Source organism: Pistacia vera, unplaced genomic scaffold (assembly GCF_008641045.1).
Source record: "Pistacia vera cultivar Batoury unplaced genomic scaffold, PisVer_v2 Contig566, whole genome shotgun sequence".
NCBI classification, from domain to species: Eukaryota; Viridiplantae; Streptophyta; class Magnoliopsida; order Sapindales; family Anacardiaceae; genus Pistacia; species Pistacia vera.
This window is the reverse complement of record NW_022196408.1, coordinates 481,883-499,054: the sequence shown is the minus strand read 5'-3', so window position 1 is coordinate 499,054 and position 17,172 is coordinate 481,883. Positions and strand designations below refer to the sequence as shown.

At 35.6% G+C, this 17,172-nt stretch overlaps 2 protein-coding genes across 2 annotated transcripts; one reads left to right on the top strand and one right to left on the bottom strand.

Moving 5' to 3' along the window:
• Positions 1-675: 675 nt before the first annotated feature.
• LOC116108492 (beta-galactosidase 8-like) lies at positions 676-1,839 on the top strand. The gene is made up of 5 exons (XM_031394736.1): positions 676-769; positions 1,033-1,145; positions 1,253-1,319; positions 1,408-1,508; positions 1,692-1,839. Exons 1-5 carry the CDS (start codon positions 683-685, stop codon positions 1,837-1,839), a joined length of 516 nt encoding a protein of 171 aa, XP_031250596.1. The 5' UTR covers positions 676-682.
• A 508-nt stretch (positions 1,840-2,347) lies between these two features.
• Positions 2,348-13,979, bottom strand: LOC116108490 (putative glycine-rich cell wall structural protein 1). Its single transcript, XM_031394735.1, has 2 exons — positions 13,870-13,979; positions 2,348-2,915 (listed from the first exon to the last, which is right to left on the bottom strand). Exons 1-2 carry the CDS (start codon positions 13,977-13,979, stop codon positions 2,348-2,350), a joined length of 678 nt encoding a protein of 225 aa, XP_031250595.1.
• Positions 13,980-17,172: the final 3,193 nt, after the last annotated feature.

The window sequence follows — 17,172 nt, the reverse complement described above, 5'->3', positions numbered from 1 at the left end:
TTTTGCTTCAAATTCTTATGTGTTTACTGCAAGAGGCTTTGAGATAAATGATAAATGTTAGTTTAAATCTTGGAGGGAGAAAGTAATTGACTGTTTTGGAAGAAAACCAAATGATTTTTTTTTGAAGTTTTCCTCAAATTTCTTCGTTATTTACGATATTAAAAAAAAAAAAAGAGTCGTTTCTCCGCCTGGCTTGTGATTGTTTGTGGACTTAATGATTTTCATGGTTATGGTTGACTCAAAAATTACCTTTACTCACGTAACATTATTATAAGCACTGTTTTAAAAGCCAGACCGAACAGGCCGGTCCAACCGGTTGGACCGTGAATTGGTCATGTGTCCGATTCGAGTCAGTATAAAAACCTGCGCAATAAACTGTTTTAACCCGTCATTAGACTGTCTAAACAGTGCTGGACCGTCGGTCCAATCGAACAGCAAGAAAAAACGGCCCAATCTGAAAAATGAAAAAAACCCCTGATTTCTCACTTTCCCTTTGCGCTGCGCAGTTCCTTCTTCCTCAGTTCCTCTACGCGCAAAAACCTCTGAAAAAATTTGAATGAAATCGCGAAAATCTGAAAAAGATCATAAATCAAAACTCAATCTTGCTGAAATCACAACCATCTCTTGCTGAAATCACAACCATTCGTTGCTGAAATCGATCGCAACTCTAGTCTCTGAAATCATGGCGACACGTTCCTCCCTCGCCGGAAATCGACGACGCGTTTCTCCCTCGTCGAAAATCGACATACATGAACCAGTTCGAAACCAGGTTCTTTTTCTCATTTTAGTTTCTCTATGTGTGTTTGGTTGTTAAGAAAATGTAGGAGAGAAAGAAAGAACTATAATTTTTGAGATAGGTTCATAATATTCGCTTTTTTTTTCTCTCTTTAATGTGGAATTAAGTGGAGAGACAGAATGTTTTAACTGATCTTATATGATATTTTGGAATATTTTTTGGGGTGGTTTTATTTGACTAGTTTTAGATGTTTAATAATGAAGCCTTCGATTTTTTTTTTTTCTGGTAATTTACAGTATAATTTCGAAGGAAGATATGATATGGTTAAGTTCATGAAGTTGGTAGCAGAAGCTGGTCCTTATGTTCATCTACGCATCGGTCCATATGTCTGTGCTGAATGGAACTACGGGTGAGAATTTTTTCTATTCTTTATTCGATAATGGTACTGCATATTTGTAGTTTCGATTAAACATTTAAAGTAAAATTTTATATAATTTTCTTTGATTTTCTGGGCAGAGGATTTCCTCTTTGGTTGCATTTTGTACCGGGAATTGAGCTTCGAACTGATAACGAACCATACAAGGTTTTCACTATGCCTATTTTATGCTTTCAGTTTGTGATATCTGGGTTTATTGATTTATCGGTTATTAAATTCTTGGTTCTCTGTTCAGGCTGAAATGCAGCGATTTACAACCAAAATTGTTGGTCTGCTGAAGCAGGAGAGAAACATTATGCCTCTCAACTCTCAGGAGGATCCATCATTTTATCACAGGTCCTATTTGTGTTTAATAATGTTTTACTAATGTGGTGTTTGGCTTTATTGTGAACTCTAATCAGTGTGATGTATTTTCTAATTAATAAATGAGTCATATATTGATTACTGTTTGACTTTTTTAGTTAGAAGAGTAAAACACTGACAATGTTCTTATTTTTTTCCCCATTTTTGTTTTGCCAGATTGAAAATGAGTATGGAAACATTGATTCGGCCTGCGGGGCTGCTGCAAAGTCAATATCAACTGGGCAGCAAGTATGGCTGTATCTATGATACAGGACTACCGTGGGTCATGCGCCAGCAATCAGATGCTTCTGATCATGATGTGTGATGATGTCATTAGTTCAACCGATAGCTAACTGGTTGGATCGTTTGAACCGTGATCCGACCAATAAAACGGATTGTCCTTCGGTCCGGTTTTTAAAATAATGATTATAAGCACTAAAGGACCGCCGGTTGGACCGGTTGAACCGTGATCTGACCACAAAACAGATTATCCGATCCAGTTTTTAAAATAATGATTATAAGCACTAAAGTGAAAACTATCCTATGGTTTACTAAGCACGTATTTAAATTATCGAACAAAAAAGAAGTAAATCTTTATTAATAACATGGTTTTAGTTACAGTGACGTCATATATATATATAATATATATAATATATATATATATAATATATATATAATATCGTATGGTGATTGCAACGTTCACCACCACCATGCATGCACGAGGTGAATCCCGTCGCAATTTTATTTCAGAAAATTACAAATCATATTAATTATGCATGCATGCCTACCTAAACCAAACTAAATTAATCAACCTTCACGTTCATGGCTCATATTCATCCCCACCACCGCCGTATCCTGACCCAACCCCCCTCCATATCCAGACCCGCTACCATAGCCTGAACCATGCCTCCACCGCCTCCTCCTCCACCACCGCCTCCACCACCACCACCACCTCCCTTACCGCCACCACTTCCATACACCGAACCACTCCCATCCGTAACCGGACCCATACCACTTCCATGCCCGGAGCCTCCACCACCTCCTCCTCCTCTACCACCACCGCCGCCGCCACCTCCACCTACCCGCCCCCACTTCAGACCCATATCCTGATCCAATCCACTTCCACTCCCAGACCCGTATCCACTACGACGACCCAGACCCACCGCCTCCTCCTCCACCTCCACCACTTCCACCACCAGACCCTCTACCACCACATAACCTGACCCTCTCCTGACCCATACCCATACCCAGAAAATAACCCACCCGACCCACACCTCACCTCCTCCTTCTCCGCCACACCACCTCCTCTCACTTATACCAATATCCTTCAGCTGTCTAGATGTAGCAAAAGAAATGTCCACAAGGAGCAAGATCAAGAATGCAAAACCAATAACTCTACAACTGGCACGGCCATTTTCACAATGACAACAATTAAAAACAATATGTTCAAAAAGAAGAACTAAATGGAACAACACTCTCACTTCACTCTCCAAAGTAATGTACGAAAACAAGTACAATATTTTGTGAGTGAAATATGTGAAGGTAGGGTCTGTATATATAGTGGAGAAAGGGGTCAACTTTATGGCTTCATCCGAAATTCTAGTAGCTTCGTGATGACTTTAAAGTTTTTAGTTTAAAATTATAATTAGATGACAAAATGAGGAACGTGTCTATGAGGGGTATTGTTAGTGGGTAGGTAGAGGTGGAGGTGGAGGTGGAGATGGTATTCTTTGTATTTGTCTTGATGTAGTTTTCTTGATGCCTCCATTTTTGAATTAAAGGAGATTGGGGCTGTGTAAACTTTGAGAAACGGGACCAATTAGAGGAAGAAGATTTGGGATGCATGCTTTCCCACTTTCTCATATTATTTTGCGTTCCACTTTGAGTTTTACTGTCATGCACTATCTCCCTCGTGGTCATTCTATGTAACATTGTCTTGTTAAAGCATTTCTATCTCCTTCCCATTTCTGGGGTCAAAACATCTATTGTAAAACAGTCATCTTATTCAACTTCAACTAATCCCCGGGCCTTACCTAAAGAAAACTCGAACTCAAAACATGGAAGTTCCTTTTACTTCTTTACAATCAGTCTTCCCGGTGATGCTTACACAAAATCAGGTGTTTAAAATATAACCTTATATTATTTACTTGTAGAGAACCTAAAAATAAAAAAGAAACCGAGGCCACAAACAGTCAAACACCCCCCCTATCCATCACCAACCAAAATTCCCTGTCCAAAATCTTCAATGCTTATGTTAGTGGAGCTGCCTCTTTCTTCCAATCTAAGCTTCCATTGACATCTGTCCTCTCCTCTATACTTTGCTTTGCCATTAATAGAGCTTAGCCTAGCATGCTTGCTTCCTCTCTCAATCATTCATTTTATTGTCTTCATCAATAACACGAAATTGCCCACACTACACTTTCAATTCCCACTTCCAAGAACTGCTTTTCACTTAGTCATTCACAAACACTTTTTACAAACATCAAATTCTTCGTGGTCTAAATCTAAATTGATACCATTTTGAGATTATAAATAAAGTGTTATATACAATTATAATCAATTAAAAAGTTAATGTATATATTAATTATATGTAGGATCCATTAGGGATTGTTGCAGCTTTTAGCTAGTATCATTATTTATAATTGTGCTATATTAAGTAACTATATAGCTTCGTTTTAAATGAGAGACCTAATAATGTATTTTTAACTAATTATATAAGCATATACACAATTCAATTAAAAAATTCAAATTTTCAACCTTACAATCATAAGATGCCTCATTAATTGCTTCGAATTAATCTTAAATGATATTGGTATGGATGATTGATTTGATTGATTTGATTTGAAGATCTTTAATAAGCTAATGTTGCAGTGGAGGACTAATGGGAGACAATAAATAAATAAGAAATACTAGTGGAAAGCATTATTTGTGCATATTTGCATAAACTGATTTGGATTATCTATAATTTTCCTTCTATGTGTTCATCAATTCCCACCTATATATCATCACTTTTGATATATACAACTGTCTTATCTAATTACGTATTATTTGACTTGTTTATACAAGATAAGTTTGATATTTTATTCTGAATTACTAAAACCCTTAATTTAGCCATGTAGGAATTTGATTAGCACACATTTATAAATGTCCTTCATTGAATTTTTGTTTTTTTTTTTTAAATACAAGACAAAAAATATATAGATTAATATAATTACCAATACCCTGAAGAAAAATAACAATAATATTTTGTATTGCTTGTGACTTGATATATTCTATTGAAAGTCTTCTTTTTCTCCATACAATTATCTTTTTGTCATAACTATGATTTGAATAGTATAACAAAAATTATGGTTTATGAGATAATATTGGGGTGTCTAAAGTATTTGTAAAAAATAAGAAATTAAAATTAATTTTAATAATTTAACATAAGGATAAATTTGTCATTATAAAATTTATTTGAAGGTGGGACTTCTTTAGTTCATTAATAGGGTGCCAATAAAAAAAAAAAAAAGACAATCCTCAGCATACATTACACTTGGACCCGGGCTCGGGTATGTTATATGAAGTTTTATAAAAGCGTAAAGGATAGAGTAAACGACATATTCCCACCCAAGGTTTGACCAAATCCTAAGTTGGTACCTCTGGTTATATTTATTCTAGATTTCCACCCTTAAAGTAATGAAAAAGTGTTTGATGTAATGGTAAAGGGGTAAATTGGTCATTTTGCATGGGCGGCTCATGTTAGCAGCTCGCTGCCTTTAACAGTCCTCCAACGCACGTTAGCAAACAGTGTCCCCGATGTTTTTTGCCTTTTTTTCGGCGATTCTTCCACCCAAAATCACCCTTGTTACCACCATTTGAACCCCCATCCTCCCCTCTAAAAAACCTTATCCTTCACAACCTCTCATTACTCGCCGATCGTTGGCCATGGTAGCCGCGACATGAGACTAATTTTTGCCAGTTTTCAGCTATTTTTAATGGCAACAACCCCAACCACCACCACCACCATTTGACTCCTCGCATCCTCCCCTACAAAACACCTAACCTTCCCAGCCACAACAACTCACCGTTTGCCTTCCACCACTTCTTCAAAAAATGGCCGATGAACACAAACTCTCGATAGGCGAGCGATGACTAAACGATTACTAGGACATATGGGTTTTATAGAGTTGGAGATGTTGGTTGCAGTGGTGGTGTCCAATTGGATTTTCGCCGCCGAAATCGATCAGAATCCCGCGAAGAACAACAAAACCCTAAGCCTAACGGTGTTGGCGATTAGAGGGGCCAATGAGTTAGGAACCAAAGGAGTTTTGGATGACAGACTATGGGGAAGGTGATGGAGGTGACCAGGGGTTTTGACACTGTCGAAAACAGCCTATATTGGGAAAAAATCGAGAGGGTGTGCAGTGACCGAGGGTGTTATTGAGATAATTTGAAAATAAAATGGTAAGTTTTATAATTCTACTAATTTAGGGGTTAAAACATAATTTATTAATTTACGGTTAAGGGCATTATGGTAATTGCATCCTCTATACCCTAAAAATTGCTAACCGTGTTATTTTAAGGGTGAGAACCTGGAACAAATGTAACTAAGGGTACCAACATGAGATTTCATCAAACCTTGGGTGGGACTATGTCATTTACTCTAAAGGATATTATCAATTAAGAGACAACTTTTTATAAAATACATTAAAAAAGGACACTAATTCTTAAATACACAGAAAAGAGATAAATTACCATTAGTCAAAGTTAAGTTTAACGGAAAATCTTAAAAGACAAATATCCTATGCAAACAGTAATAAAAAACTGAAGGATAATATAGTCTTTTATAAAACTAACGCTAAAATTAGCAATTAATTGAATCTTTCCTCTCCTCTCTTTCTCTCAAGTCTCACCTCTCATTCCCCTTTCCTAAAACACAAAGACTAGCCGTTTTGTAACAGCCATGCCAAACCAAAAACTAAAACTTTGTCAGGGTCGCTAAGCTTGGCTGATGACTTTAGTGCAAAGCGACATGGCATCTTCAACGCACAAAGCGGCTCGACGAATAGGAGGAGGAGGCGCTTCCAGGCTTGCCATGGTGTGAGGCTAAGGGTGTCAGCAAAGTCGAGCCGTTCGTGAATCAGCTCAACTCGTTGAAAGTTAGGGATCGACTTGAGATCTCCGAGCCGAGCCAACTTGTGAGCGGCTAGGATTGAGCCAAAATTTGAGTTCAAGTGACCCTTGACTCGGCTTGACTAGGCTCGCAAGATTTCCACGATCGAATGGGTTATATGCGATATTTACATGTATTGGGGGTGTTATTTTGTATGCAAAAGTTTTAAAAAATGACAATTGACCCCCAATTCCCAATTAAACAAAAAATCAAATCAGACTCTGAAACATTTGCGCAAAGCCAATTTCTTAGAACCTTAACCCCTAAATTAGCATCCGTCAACCACTGCTTCATATTGTTGTTATTCCGTTGACCGCCGCCTCTCCTCGCTGTGTCCTTGGCCAACGACGACCCTTTTTACCCCAATCTGCAAAGTCTTCCACAATCCACTTCAAAAAGTCAAAGGATTTTCAACATGAAAGTCGCGTTTTGTGACCGAATTTGTTGTTTGTGGAGTTTGATTGGTAGGGAAATTTGTGGGAGACTGTTGTGCGTATTGAGAAGTTTGTTTTGATAGTGTTTTGCTAGTCATTTTTCTGGTTTTCCACCATTCCCAAGCTTTCCCCGTAGCCTCCCCACCTTGACGCACACCACCTGCTCTACCATTTACCCCAACCAAAACCCAAGCCTTTTTAGACATCACCACCCACCTGCTCGACTTTTTTCTCCCAACCAACCTTTTCCTAGCCTTCTCCCACCACACACAAGCCCAATTGAGCTAGCTCAAACTCGAGTCCATGAGCTCAAGTTGAGTCACGAGTCATACGATTACAAACGAGTCGAGTCTTGAACTCGATTTTTTTGGCTTAGTCGGCTTGAGATTCGACTCAAACTCGACAATAGTAAAACCAAGTTAGGCTTGTTTAGGTGAAACTCGACTCGACTCGTTTACAGCCCTTGGCTAGGCTAGTGACTCCAACACCCAAAAAAACATTTGATTCTTTTTAGTCATTTTTTACATTTGTTTTTAATTTTGATATGAAGGTTTGTATTACTTTGTGGGATTGTTCTAAATATGATATATTTTGTGGACTTCTTACATGAATGTTTAGGAAATTCTATGGGATCAACGGGGGAGTAATAAAAATGTGATGATGAAAATGGGGTGGGGAGTAATCAAATGGAAAACTGGAAAGCGACCAAGAAGATGAAGAAATAATTTAGGTTTTTGCCACGTGGAACCCTTTCATTGAACAACATATTAAATATTTGATTAGGTTAATTTTGTCTTCAGTAGCTTGGTAACTCTAAAATTACTTTATTGGCCTAACGCCTAGTTAGTTATAACAGAGACAAACGATAGTTTGTCTCTTTTTGGTATATTACAAAACTTGTCATTTTTTAATCAAATTTACAAAGGTTGTCTCTTAATCAATAATATCCCTTTATAAATTTTTAAAATTAGGGATAACCCAATAAAAACTATGACAACACCTAAAATTTCAAAAAAAAAAAAAAAAAAAAAAACCGTAAACTACATCTAATGCGAAATTAGTAATAACGCCGTAAAAAATTCTTCTAACCCCATGCATAATCCATCAAGTAAAATTTTAAAGAACTCCCATTATATCAATCCAACTCGAGCCTGAAGCCCGAGTAGGCCCAAGCTTGCATTTTTAAAATGCAACTTGGCAAACCCGACCCAAGTCCAAGGTTTTTATATCGCTTGGACACTATGTACACGTCCTTATCCTGTGATAGGAAGTGGTTTTCAACCCTACCTATTTGATAGGTATCCCCCACTTCTAAAAGTTTTTTTTGTTGTTGACAAGTTTAACCTTAAAAACAATTACGAGAAAGGACAATATAAATTCTAAGTACACCCGCACTCTATTTTACAGTTTAAACCATATTTTCTTGCACAAATTCTTAATCTAAATTATCATAATCTTTGAAATTGTTTGTTTGACGAAAAAATACATCCATTTTTCATATTTTGCAACATTAAAACTAATATTTTGATTCTAAAGTTGAAATTGGAGAAAGGGGTGTTAAAAAAAAAAAATCTAATTAAGGTTTGAAGGATATTTGGATGTTAGATGGGGTTTATAAGTATAAAATGAGTGTATTTAAAATGGAGATACTAATTAAATAAATACTTCTCCAGGAAATATTGGAGTTAGTTAACAAGGAAAGCTTACTGCTCATATATTGGGCTTCCAGTTTTATGTGCATTGCCCAGCTTCTTTTCAAACTCGTGGGCTTGTATGGTCTATTGATTCGACCTGTTTGGCTTTTTTATTGAATAATAATGCTACAGACACCGGGACTGTGAATCAAATTCTTACACCGAATTACGTGTCCTATGACTCAGACTAGCCATGTATCCTATTAACAAATATTTTGTGAGTAAACGGCCGTTCATCAACGATGGACGACCATTAGTCCACATTTAAAGGACGTCCGTTCATCAGTAAATGGAAAAAAAGCTTATAAATAAAAATAATGGACGGATGTCCATATATAATGGACGCCCGTCCATACGTTAAATAAAATAAAGTATGGACGAAATGCAAGGACGCCTGTTCATTAGTTATGGATGCCCGTCCCTACATTTTGGATGGGCGTCCACATATAACAGATGTCCATACTGTAAATTAAAAAAAAAAAAATTAAAACAAATTGTTGGACGCCTGTCCATTATTCAGTGGACGGGCATCCCTAACTTGTGGACGAGCGTCAACATATAATGGATGCACGTCAATACTTTCAATTAATATAAAAATTTTAAAACAAATTTTTTGGACGCCTGTCCATATGTTATGGACGGGAGTCCATATAAAAAGGACGGTCCATAATATAATAAAATGTTTTTCTTAATTTACTTTTTTTTTTTTTTTTTTTCTATTTGTAAAAAACATTAGCTTCTCCAATACGACTTCTCCAAAACAAGAGCCAAAATTTTGTGAGCGAAACAAAAAAGAAAAAACTTCATTTTATACCTATTGCCTTTTGCTTCATCGTTCCCGTCTGTTCTTTGCGTCTACATTCTTCTCATCTGCGACTGTACCAGTTTGTTCCTCAACAGCCACAATCAGTTTCTTCCTTAACAACCAACTACCGTGACAAGAAAGAAGCCATAAATTTTTCATAAAACAATCGTTTAGGGTGGAAAGGGAGATATGAAGATCAAAATATGTTTAGATTAGAAAGATTTGTTGAGGTTGTTAAGCGGTTTTTATTTAACTTATGCATTTATTTAGTTTTGTATTCTATTTTGGATTGAATATATGTTACAATAGAAAATAACTGATAGAGAATATTTGTTGGTGATTGTTGTGAATCGGATTTATGAACGCAAACACTAGTATTGGTTTTGCATTAAATTACAGAATATGGAAGAGTCCAGTTTGCCTCATTTCAATGATGTTGAGGTAAATTGTGCTCAAAACCTTAACTTTTTTGTTAACATGATTTTAAATTTATTGTATCGTATTGTTTCTTATGATGTGTTGTATTAGTACATTCTAATTTTGTCCATTATAAAACTATTAAATGATTAAGAAAATGAACGTGATGAATTAGAAGATATGGGATGTGTAGAGGAAGAAGTGAAGCCTTATATTAGAATGGTGTTTGATTCAGTTGATAGTCTGGTGAAGTATTACAAATGGTATGGTAACAAAATGGGATTTGAAGCAATGATATGTACGTCAAAGAAAGGTGATGATGGGGAGATGAGATATGTGACAATGACATGTTCTTGTTATGGGATGGAGAGATGTAAATCCAGAAATACCTTGAAAAAAAAACCTCTAGCCAAAACAGATTGTAAGAGTCTGATTAGTGCAACTTTGAATGGTGAATGCAAATGGGAAATTAAATTAGTTGTACTTGAACATAACCATGATCTTACAAGTCCGAAAAAAAGAAGATATTTCAAGGTTAACCGAACGATACAACCTTATGTGAAAAGGAGACTTGAAGTTAATGATGTGATTGGGATTAGACCGCGTAAAAATTTTTAGTTATGTTCAGTTGAGGCAGGAGGCTTAGAGATTTGACGTTTCTACAAAAAGATTGTAAGAATTACATTGAAAAAGTGAGAAAGCTACGACTTGTAGTTGGAGATGTTTTGGAAGTACTCGAGTATTTTATGAAAATGCAAAAGGAGAATTCAAATTTCTGGTACATGATTGATGTAGATGAAGAGAGTCGATTATAGAATGTGTTATGAGTTGATGCTAGATGTAGGGCTACATATAAAGAATTTGGTGATGTTGTCACCTTCGACACAATGTATCTGATGAACAAGTATGATATATTATTTTCTGCTTTTGCGGGGATTGATCATCATGGACATTCGACGTTGTTAGGTTGTGGGTTAATTTCCTATGAGGACACTAAAACATTTGTATGACTATTTCGTTCTTGGCTTGAATGCATGGATGTTGCTCCTAATGGAATTATCACTGATCAAGATAAGACCATGCAAAATGCAATTGAAATTGTGTTCCTTGGTACAAGACATAGGTGGTGTTTGTGGCATATAATGAAGAAAGTGCCTTAAAGTTAAGAGGGTATAAGGAATTTGAAACTATAAAGTTTAAGTTACAAAATATTGTGTATGATTCCTTTACATGTGAAGAGTTTGAAGAGGGGTAGAACCAATTTGTTGATGTGCGTAACCTTCACGAGAATAGATGGTTATGTGGATTGTACAAAGAAAGAGTATGATGGATGCCTACATTTCTTAAAGATACTTTCTGGGCAAGTATGTCTACTACCCAGTGTAGTGAAAGTATGCATACATTTTTTGATAGATATGTAAATCCCAAAACTACTTCGAAACAATTTGTGGAACAATATGATAATGCATTGCGAGATAAAGTGGAAAAAGGAAGGGAGGCTGATTTTAGATCTTTCAAATCTTGGATACCATACATAACTAATTACCCTATTGAGAAATAATTTGAAAGTGCATACACAACTGCAAAGTTTAAAGTGTTTCAAGAAGAGATTCCGGGGAAGATTTATTATGAATTATCTTTTCTGAATAAATGTGAGTATTAAGTTTTAGAAGATGTTTGGTTTGGAGATAGTAGTCACCGTGTTCCCTTTGCGGTATACTTTGAAGAAAGTTCGTGTGATATTCGTTGTACTTGCCATTTTTTGAGTTCAAGGGGATTTTATGCAGACATGCCATTATGGTGTTGATTCATAAAAGGGTTTCACACGTTCCAAAAAAGTACATTTTACGGCATTGGAGGAAAAATATAAATAGATGCCATACGAAAATTAATGTGAGTTATAATAGATGGAGCACCAACATTAAAGGACAACGTTTTGATAAGTTGTCTAATATAATGTTGATAGTAGTCGATATGGCATCAAACAATGAGGAAGATTATAATATGTTGATAGAGTTTATGATTGATATGAGAAAAAAGTTGGAGCAAAAGGAAAGTGAGAGAGGGCTTGGTATAAAAGTGAACATCTCTTCCACAACCGGTTTGAGTAGTAAAGATGGGGACAGTCCTCTGAAAGAGGGGAATAGTCTAATTATTAGCCCACATGCAGCTCGTAGCAAATGTCATCCTCCATGTAAAAGAAAGCAATCGAAGGTTGAAGAAATTGTGCGTAGGGTTAAAAAGAAAAAATTACAAAAACAAAGAATTGGTATGAGTTATACATCTATTCTTACATGATATTTTTTTTTGAAACATTATTTACTTATTTGAAGTTTATAATAATATCGACTTGATCATTAATGTGTTATGCTACTTTTTAGGAAAAGGATCATCAATAAAGCGAGAAAAGGAACAATTTCTTTCATTTACTTCCGTGGCCAATGCGAAAACTCAAGTATTATCGAATGATGTTGTTACTACCCAGGTATGTGTTATGTGTGTTGTATAATTGTAATTGGCTTAAGTTTTCTATAACGTGTGCTAAATTATGGTTATTAAACAATGACAGTTGTCCACTGGTCTGGTTTAGAATCTCGCAGGACAAAATAATTTCTGTACTGGACAAGAGTTTGTAAATGATGAACATGTCTCGTTGAGAGATGTTTGATATTGTTGACAAGTTAAAGCATATAAAATTGTAGTTGGTAGAAATTATTCATGCTTTGGTTAATTTTTGCCAAATGCAGTTGAGTTGTATGTTGATTCAGTTGTTTTGTTTTTAGTATTTTGGTCATTGGTTGTGTATGAGTAGGCTATCTGCTGTAGGGTTGTGAATTCATGATAATGACCTTAATGTAACTTATTATGAATGTTTTCAATATATATTATCGTCACATTGCAGACTCCGACTGTAGATGGAATTTTGGATATGCATTTCATTTGAGATTTGAATTTTGATGTCTTTGGGTATGTCTAGTATTACATATACATATGTATTCAAAAAAGTAGTTGAGATATGTATAAACAAATGGCAAATCTATTTATAAATAAAAGGCAATCTTTATCAAGAACATCCGTTGGAATCAATCTATTTATAAACAAAAGACAAATATAATCTTCATACATAAAGCTTAATATTTGAACTACACATAATGACAATTAATATTCATAGTGCGTTCCCCTAAGAATGTTGACAAGGAGGAGACTATTGAGAAATTCTTCATCATGGTGCAGGGGGTGGAGGTTGACTAGAGGAGGAGGAGGCTATTGAGAAATTCTTCATCATACTGAAAATTTCTGTCATACGTTCCCCAATGATTTCAACTGTTTCTACTATTCTTGATGCGAACAAGTTGATATCACTTTGTAATTGATCATTTTGTTCTTGCATTTCCCTCTCAATACGTGAAAAACACTCCTCTTGAAACTTTTCCATCTGTTCAAATCTGCTTACTATTTCGTCTAAAGTATGAGAAGACATATCTTCTACATTCTGAGATGATCCAGGTTCAATACTCGTTCTTCTTCTTTTGCGCACCTATACTTGTCATTCATTTACCCCTTATGGAACACATACACCTTCCTAAACCATTGCGTCTCCCTCAATTTCATCCCTAATCACAAACTATTCTCCTGCCATATTCTTTTTAATCAAACCCATTTTACACAATGTCACATCCTCGACATATTATTTGTAGAAAACTTAATCTTATTTGCTTCAGCATTAAGGGTGATCTGAATACCCAACTTCTCACATATTAACATAACAAGCATCCCCCAATATATTTCTCATTTTTCTGCTTGACCCTCTCCTAACTTCTAAATCAATAACTTCGCTGAATTTACTTGCCTCCCTACTATTGCTGCTTCCATGAACATTAAATCCTTAACCGTCACATTTCCATTTGTCTCTTTCCTACCATTAAATGTGTAAGTCAGATATCTGTGAAATACTCTCATAGTAGGATTCTTTAACTTTGTAGATTTACACCTATGTAGATGGTAAATCCCTATCCTAGAAACATCCATCCAAGCATGTTTGGAATCCCACGTTCTAGATACATTATCCAAACCTTCAAAATTAAATCCTATCCAAGTTGCTAAATCTTGTGGTCTCACTAAAAAGTTCTGATTCTTTAATCTAAAAAACATTGTATACGTCGGAAACTCATCAGTATCTATCTCCACAACTTCCAAACTACCAAAAAACTCATAGATCAAATGCTTATATCCATCATATCTAATGCTCACCAACCGGTCCCATTTCAAATTATGAATCCAACCATTCATTTCATCACCCAAACCCAAACTTGTTATAAGTCCTAAATCCAAACTTCTTCCAAGGCAAATATCTATTTTCGACACCTCCTCGTATTGTTTTTTATGTCACAAGTCTCGAAATTGGATTGCAGATGACGATGTGCCTTCATGAGGAATGGTTGTATTTTTTGCTCTCACCATTTTCTGCTTTCTTCTAAAACATGTCTACATAAAAAAAATTCATCATCATAATCAATCATAACTGAAGAAGTTTGAAAGATGCAAAAGTGTCAATAAGAACATGAATCTCTATAGAAACTTGTACATAATTATAGTTTGTCTGCATTCATCACTGTTTAGATTGATATTTAGAAGAAGTTAGCTATGACTCATCGCAAACAAAGCAGCCATTTTCCTCACTAACTCATCCTCAAATTCATAATATCTTCAGGAAAATTATCATTTCACTTCAAATCATCTGTTTAATATTTTGTGTTATGCTGCTAGATCCCACCCTTACTTTCTGGGTCCATCCTTTTTAATGAGATCAACATTATCACTTATAATCGCACTGCCACCAATAGATGACCAATTTATTAACAATACCAAAACAATTTGTTCAATAACTCACCATCCTGACAAGCACTCAAACTAGATTTTAGTTGTAAAAAAAACCATCCACAAGCCTGGGGCCGAAAGTTGGTCCCCCTACGCCCTTATACAAATGAAACTTGGTCCCCCTTCAAGTAAAGTCAAAACCCTAGTCTCATCAAAGCCAAACACCTTCACAGGATTAAATGCTAAGGTTACAAATGAAACTTGGCACTGCACCAATAATGCTGACAATCCATATAAGTAGAGAGCATAATATGCTTGAGATTTTCAAGAGAACTTAAGAGCTACGAAGACACATAAATCCAAACTTCAGGATAGATTACCTTTATTTCTCAAACTATTCTTCACAATGCCAGAGGTTTGTCCATGTAACAGAACTTTGTTTATTTAGAATCAAACTAACTAAAGAGAATTAAGCCATCCGAAAAAGAGATTTTCATACAATCATGTCGAACAAGAGATTTATCTATCTGACTTGAAATGCAAATCCTAATGTTTTAGCATTGTACTCTATCAAATTAAACAACTTTCTATTAGATCACACACATTGATTTTCTAATTATTTCTTTGTGCCATTTTAAACTTGAACACATGACACTTACTAGAAAATAAGCAATGTAATCAAGAAATATGGGGTAAATCCAATATGCAAACAATATTAGTTTTATTCTTTACATTTTCTCTATAACAGTAAGTCATATTTTCTAAGGTGGAATGTAAAATCTGGTATCCGGGTTTTGAGATGAATCCTCTTCCTAAGATTTAGGTTGTGTGAGCTAAGGCAGTAGAAATTAATAGGCTAAATATTGTTTGTGGACAATGGCTATATATTGTTCTAAGTGACGAAACTAAAGTACTAAGAAAACATAATTTAAAAAAGTTTGGTTCTATATGAGTCTCTGGCATGACTGAACTAACAAGAACATTTACTCTGCATCTGGTTATCATTAGATGAATATTCTGAGCAACAAAGATGTGTGGTGAAGAGGAGGACGAGTGGAGTGCTAGTGTCCTTTTGCTCAAGGTTTTTCTCTTCATGCTACTACTAACATTGACACCACCAGTCCTATTTTTTCTTAGTCCTGGATAATCCTTGTTGCTTTTTCTTTTTTACATTAGCCTAAATCAGATTGCTCTGTTTTGCCATCCTCAACCAATTCACATGACAATAGACCTGACGTCTCATCTTCTCCCATCTTACGTAATTCTCCACATCCGCCTTCACTAAACCTGGAAGTTGATCTTCAGGATTATAATACGCTAGCACTCCACTCATCCTCCTTTTCACGACACATCTCTGCTGCTCAGAATATTCATCTGATGATAACCAGACGTAAAGCAAATGCTCTTGTTAGTTTAGTCATGTCAGAGACTCATATATACAAAGGACTAAATTAGTCTCTAATGATTGCCCATTCAGTCTTACCTAATTTACCAATAATCAATGGCCAATGGATTAAGACAGCTGAACTTAATAGTGTACATTAAAGACTAAGTATATACCAAGGCTGGCATCCTAGTCAAGCAATGTCTTTTAAGACAGTGCAAAGTCGAGAGGTTTAAGTCCTTGGATGCATTCTTGAAAAAGTTTATGAAACTAAAGAGCAAGGTGATAAGAGGTATTGAAATGGACTGAAATGGATGGAAGTTAACTAAGACCCAGCGTTTCAGTCAACATGTTATAGTTAAGAATTGTGGAAAAGTCAATTGACAAGTCTTTGTAGAAGAGTGGCATGCCAAAGTTTCTTTTAAGGCTATTTATTTTTACATTTCTTTTCCTTTTTTAGCTTGGACAACCACACCTTGATCAGAGTGGAGAAGCCCACTAGACAAGAAAGCAAATACATAATTTCTTGATTGGTATTTAATGTGTAAATGTGCTATTGAGTGGATTATTCCTGGCTATGCTATTCTGTAGGCATGGATTTAAAAAATTGGCATTTGGAAGCGCCATGATGTAAAAAACAACAACTACTGAAGCTGAAGTACATAAAAGTATTTGGAGACCTATGTAATACTATTTTTTTACCTAAACTTTGTGGGGTCAGTGGAGATATATATCACTATAACATTTTAGGCTCTGCTATCCACTATGTATGGATTTTCAAGGGTTATCCCAAGGATACTGTAGAAAGTGTTGGCTACTAATTGGAGGAAAGTTCAAATCTAATAAAGGTTTGAAGGCAACCACTACATTTGAAGGAAGCATGAAAGAAATCAAGTGACTAAGCATATTTAGCTTCATACATACAATGCCTAAGTAGATCGCTGTCAGAAC

What these genes read in the sequence shown, in the direction of transcription:
- LOC116108490 (XM_031394735.1), bottom strand. Translation starts at nt 13,979, where the DNA reads ATGAGAGTATTTCACAGATATCTGACTTACACATTTAATGGTAGGAAA. An exon ending in GAAGCAGCAATAGTAGGGAG is followed by an intron (nt 2,916 to 13,869) that starts GCAAGTAAATTC and finishes TGGCCGTGCCAG; the next exon opens with TTGTAGAGTTATTGGTTTTG.
- LOC116108492 (XM_031394736.1), top strand. Translation starts at nt 683, where the DNA reads ATGGCGACACGTTCCTCCCTCGCCGGAAATCGACGACGCGTTTCTCCC. An exon ending in ATGAACCAGTTCGAAACCAG is followed by an intron (nt 770 to 1,032) that starts GTTCTTTTTCTC and finishes GGTAATTTACAG; the next exon opens with TATAATTTCGAAGGAAGATA. An exon ending in CTGATAACGAACCATACAAG is followed by an intron (nt 1,320 to 1,407) that starts GTTTTCACTATG and finishes TTCTCTGTTCAG; the next exon opens with GCTGAAATGCAGCGATTTAC.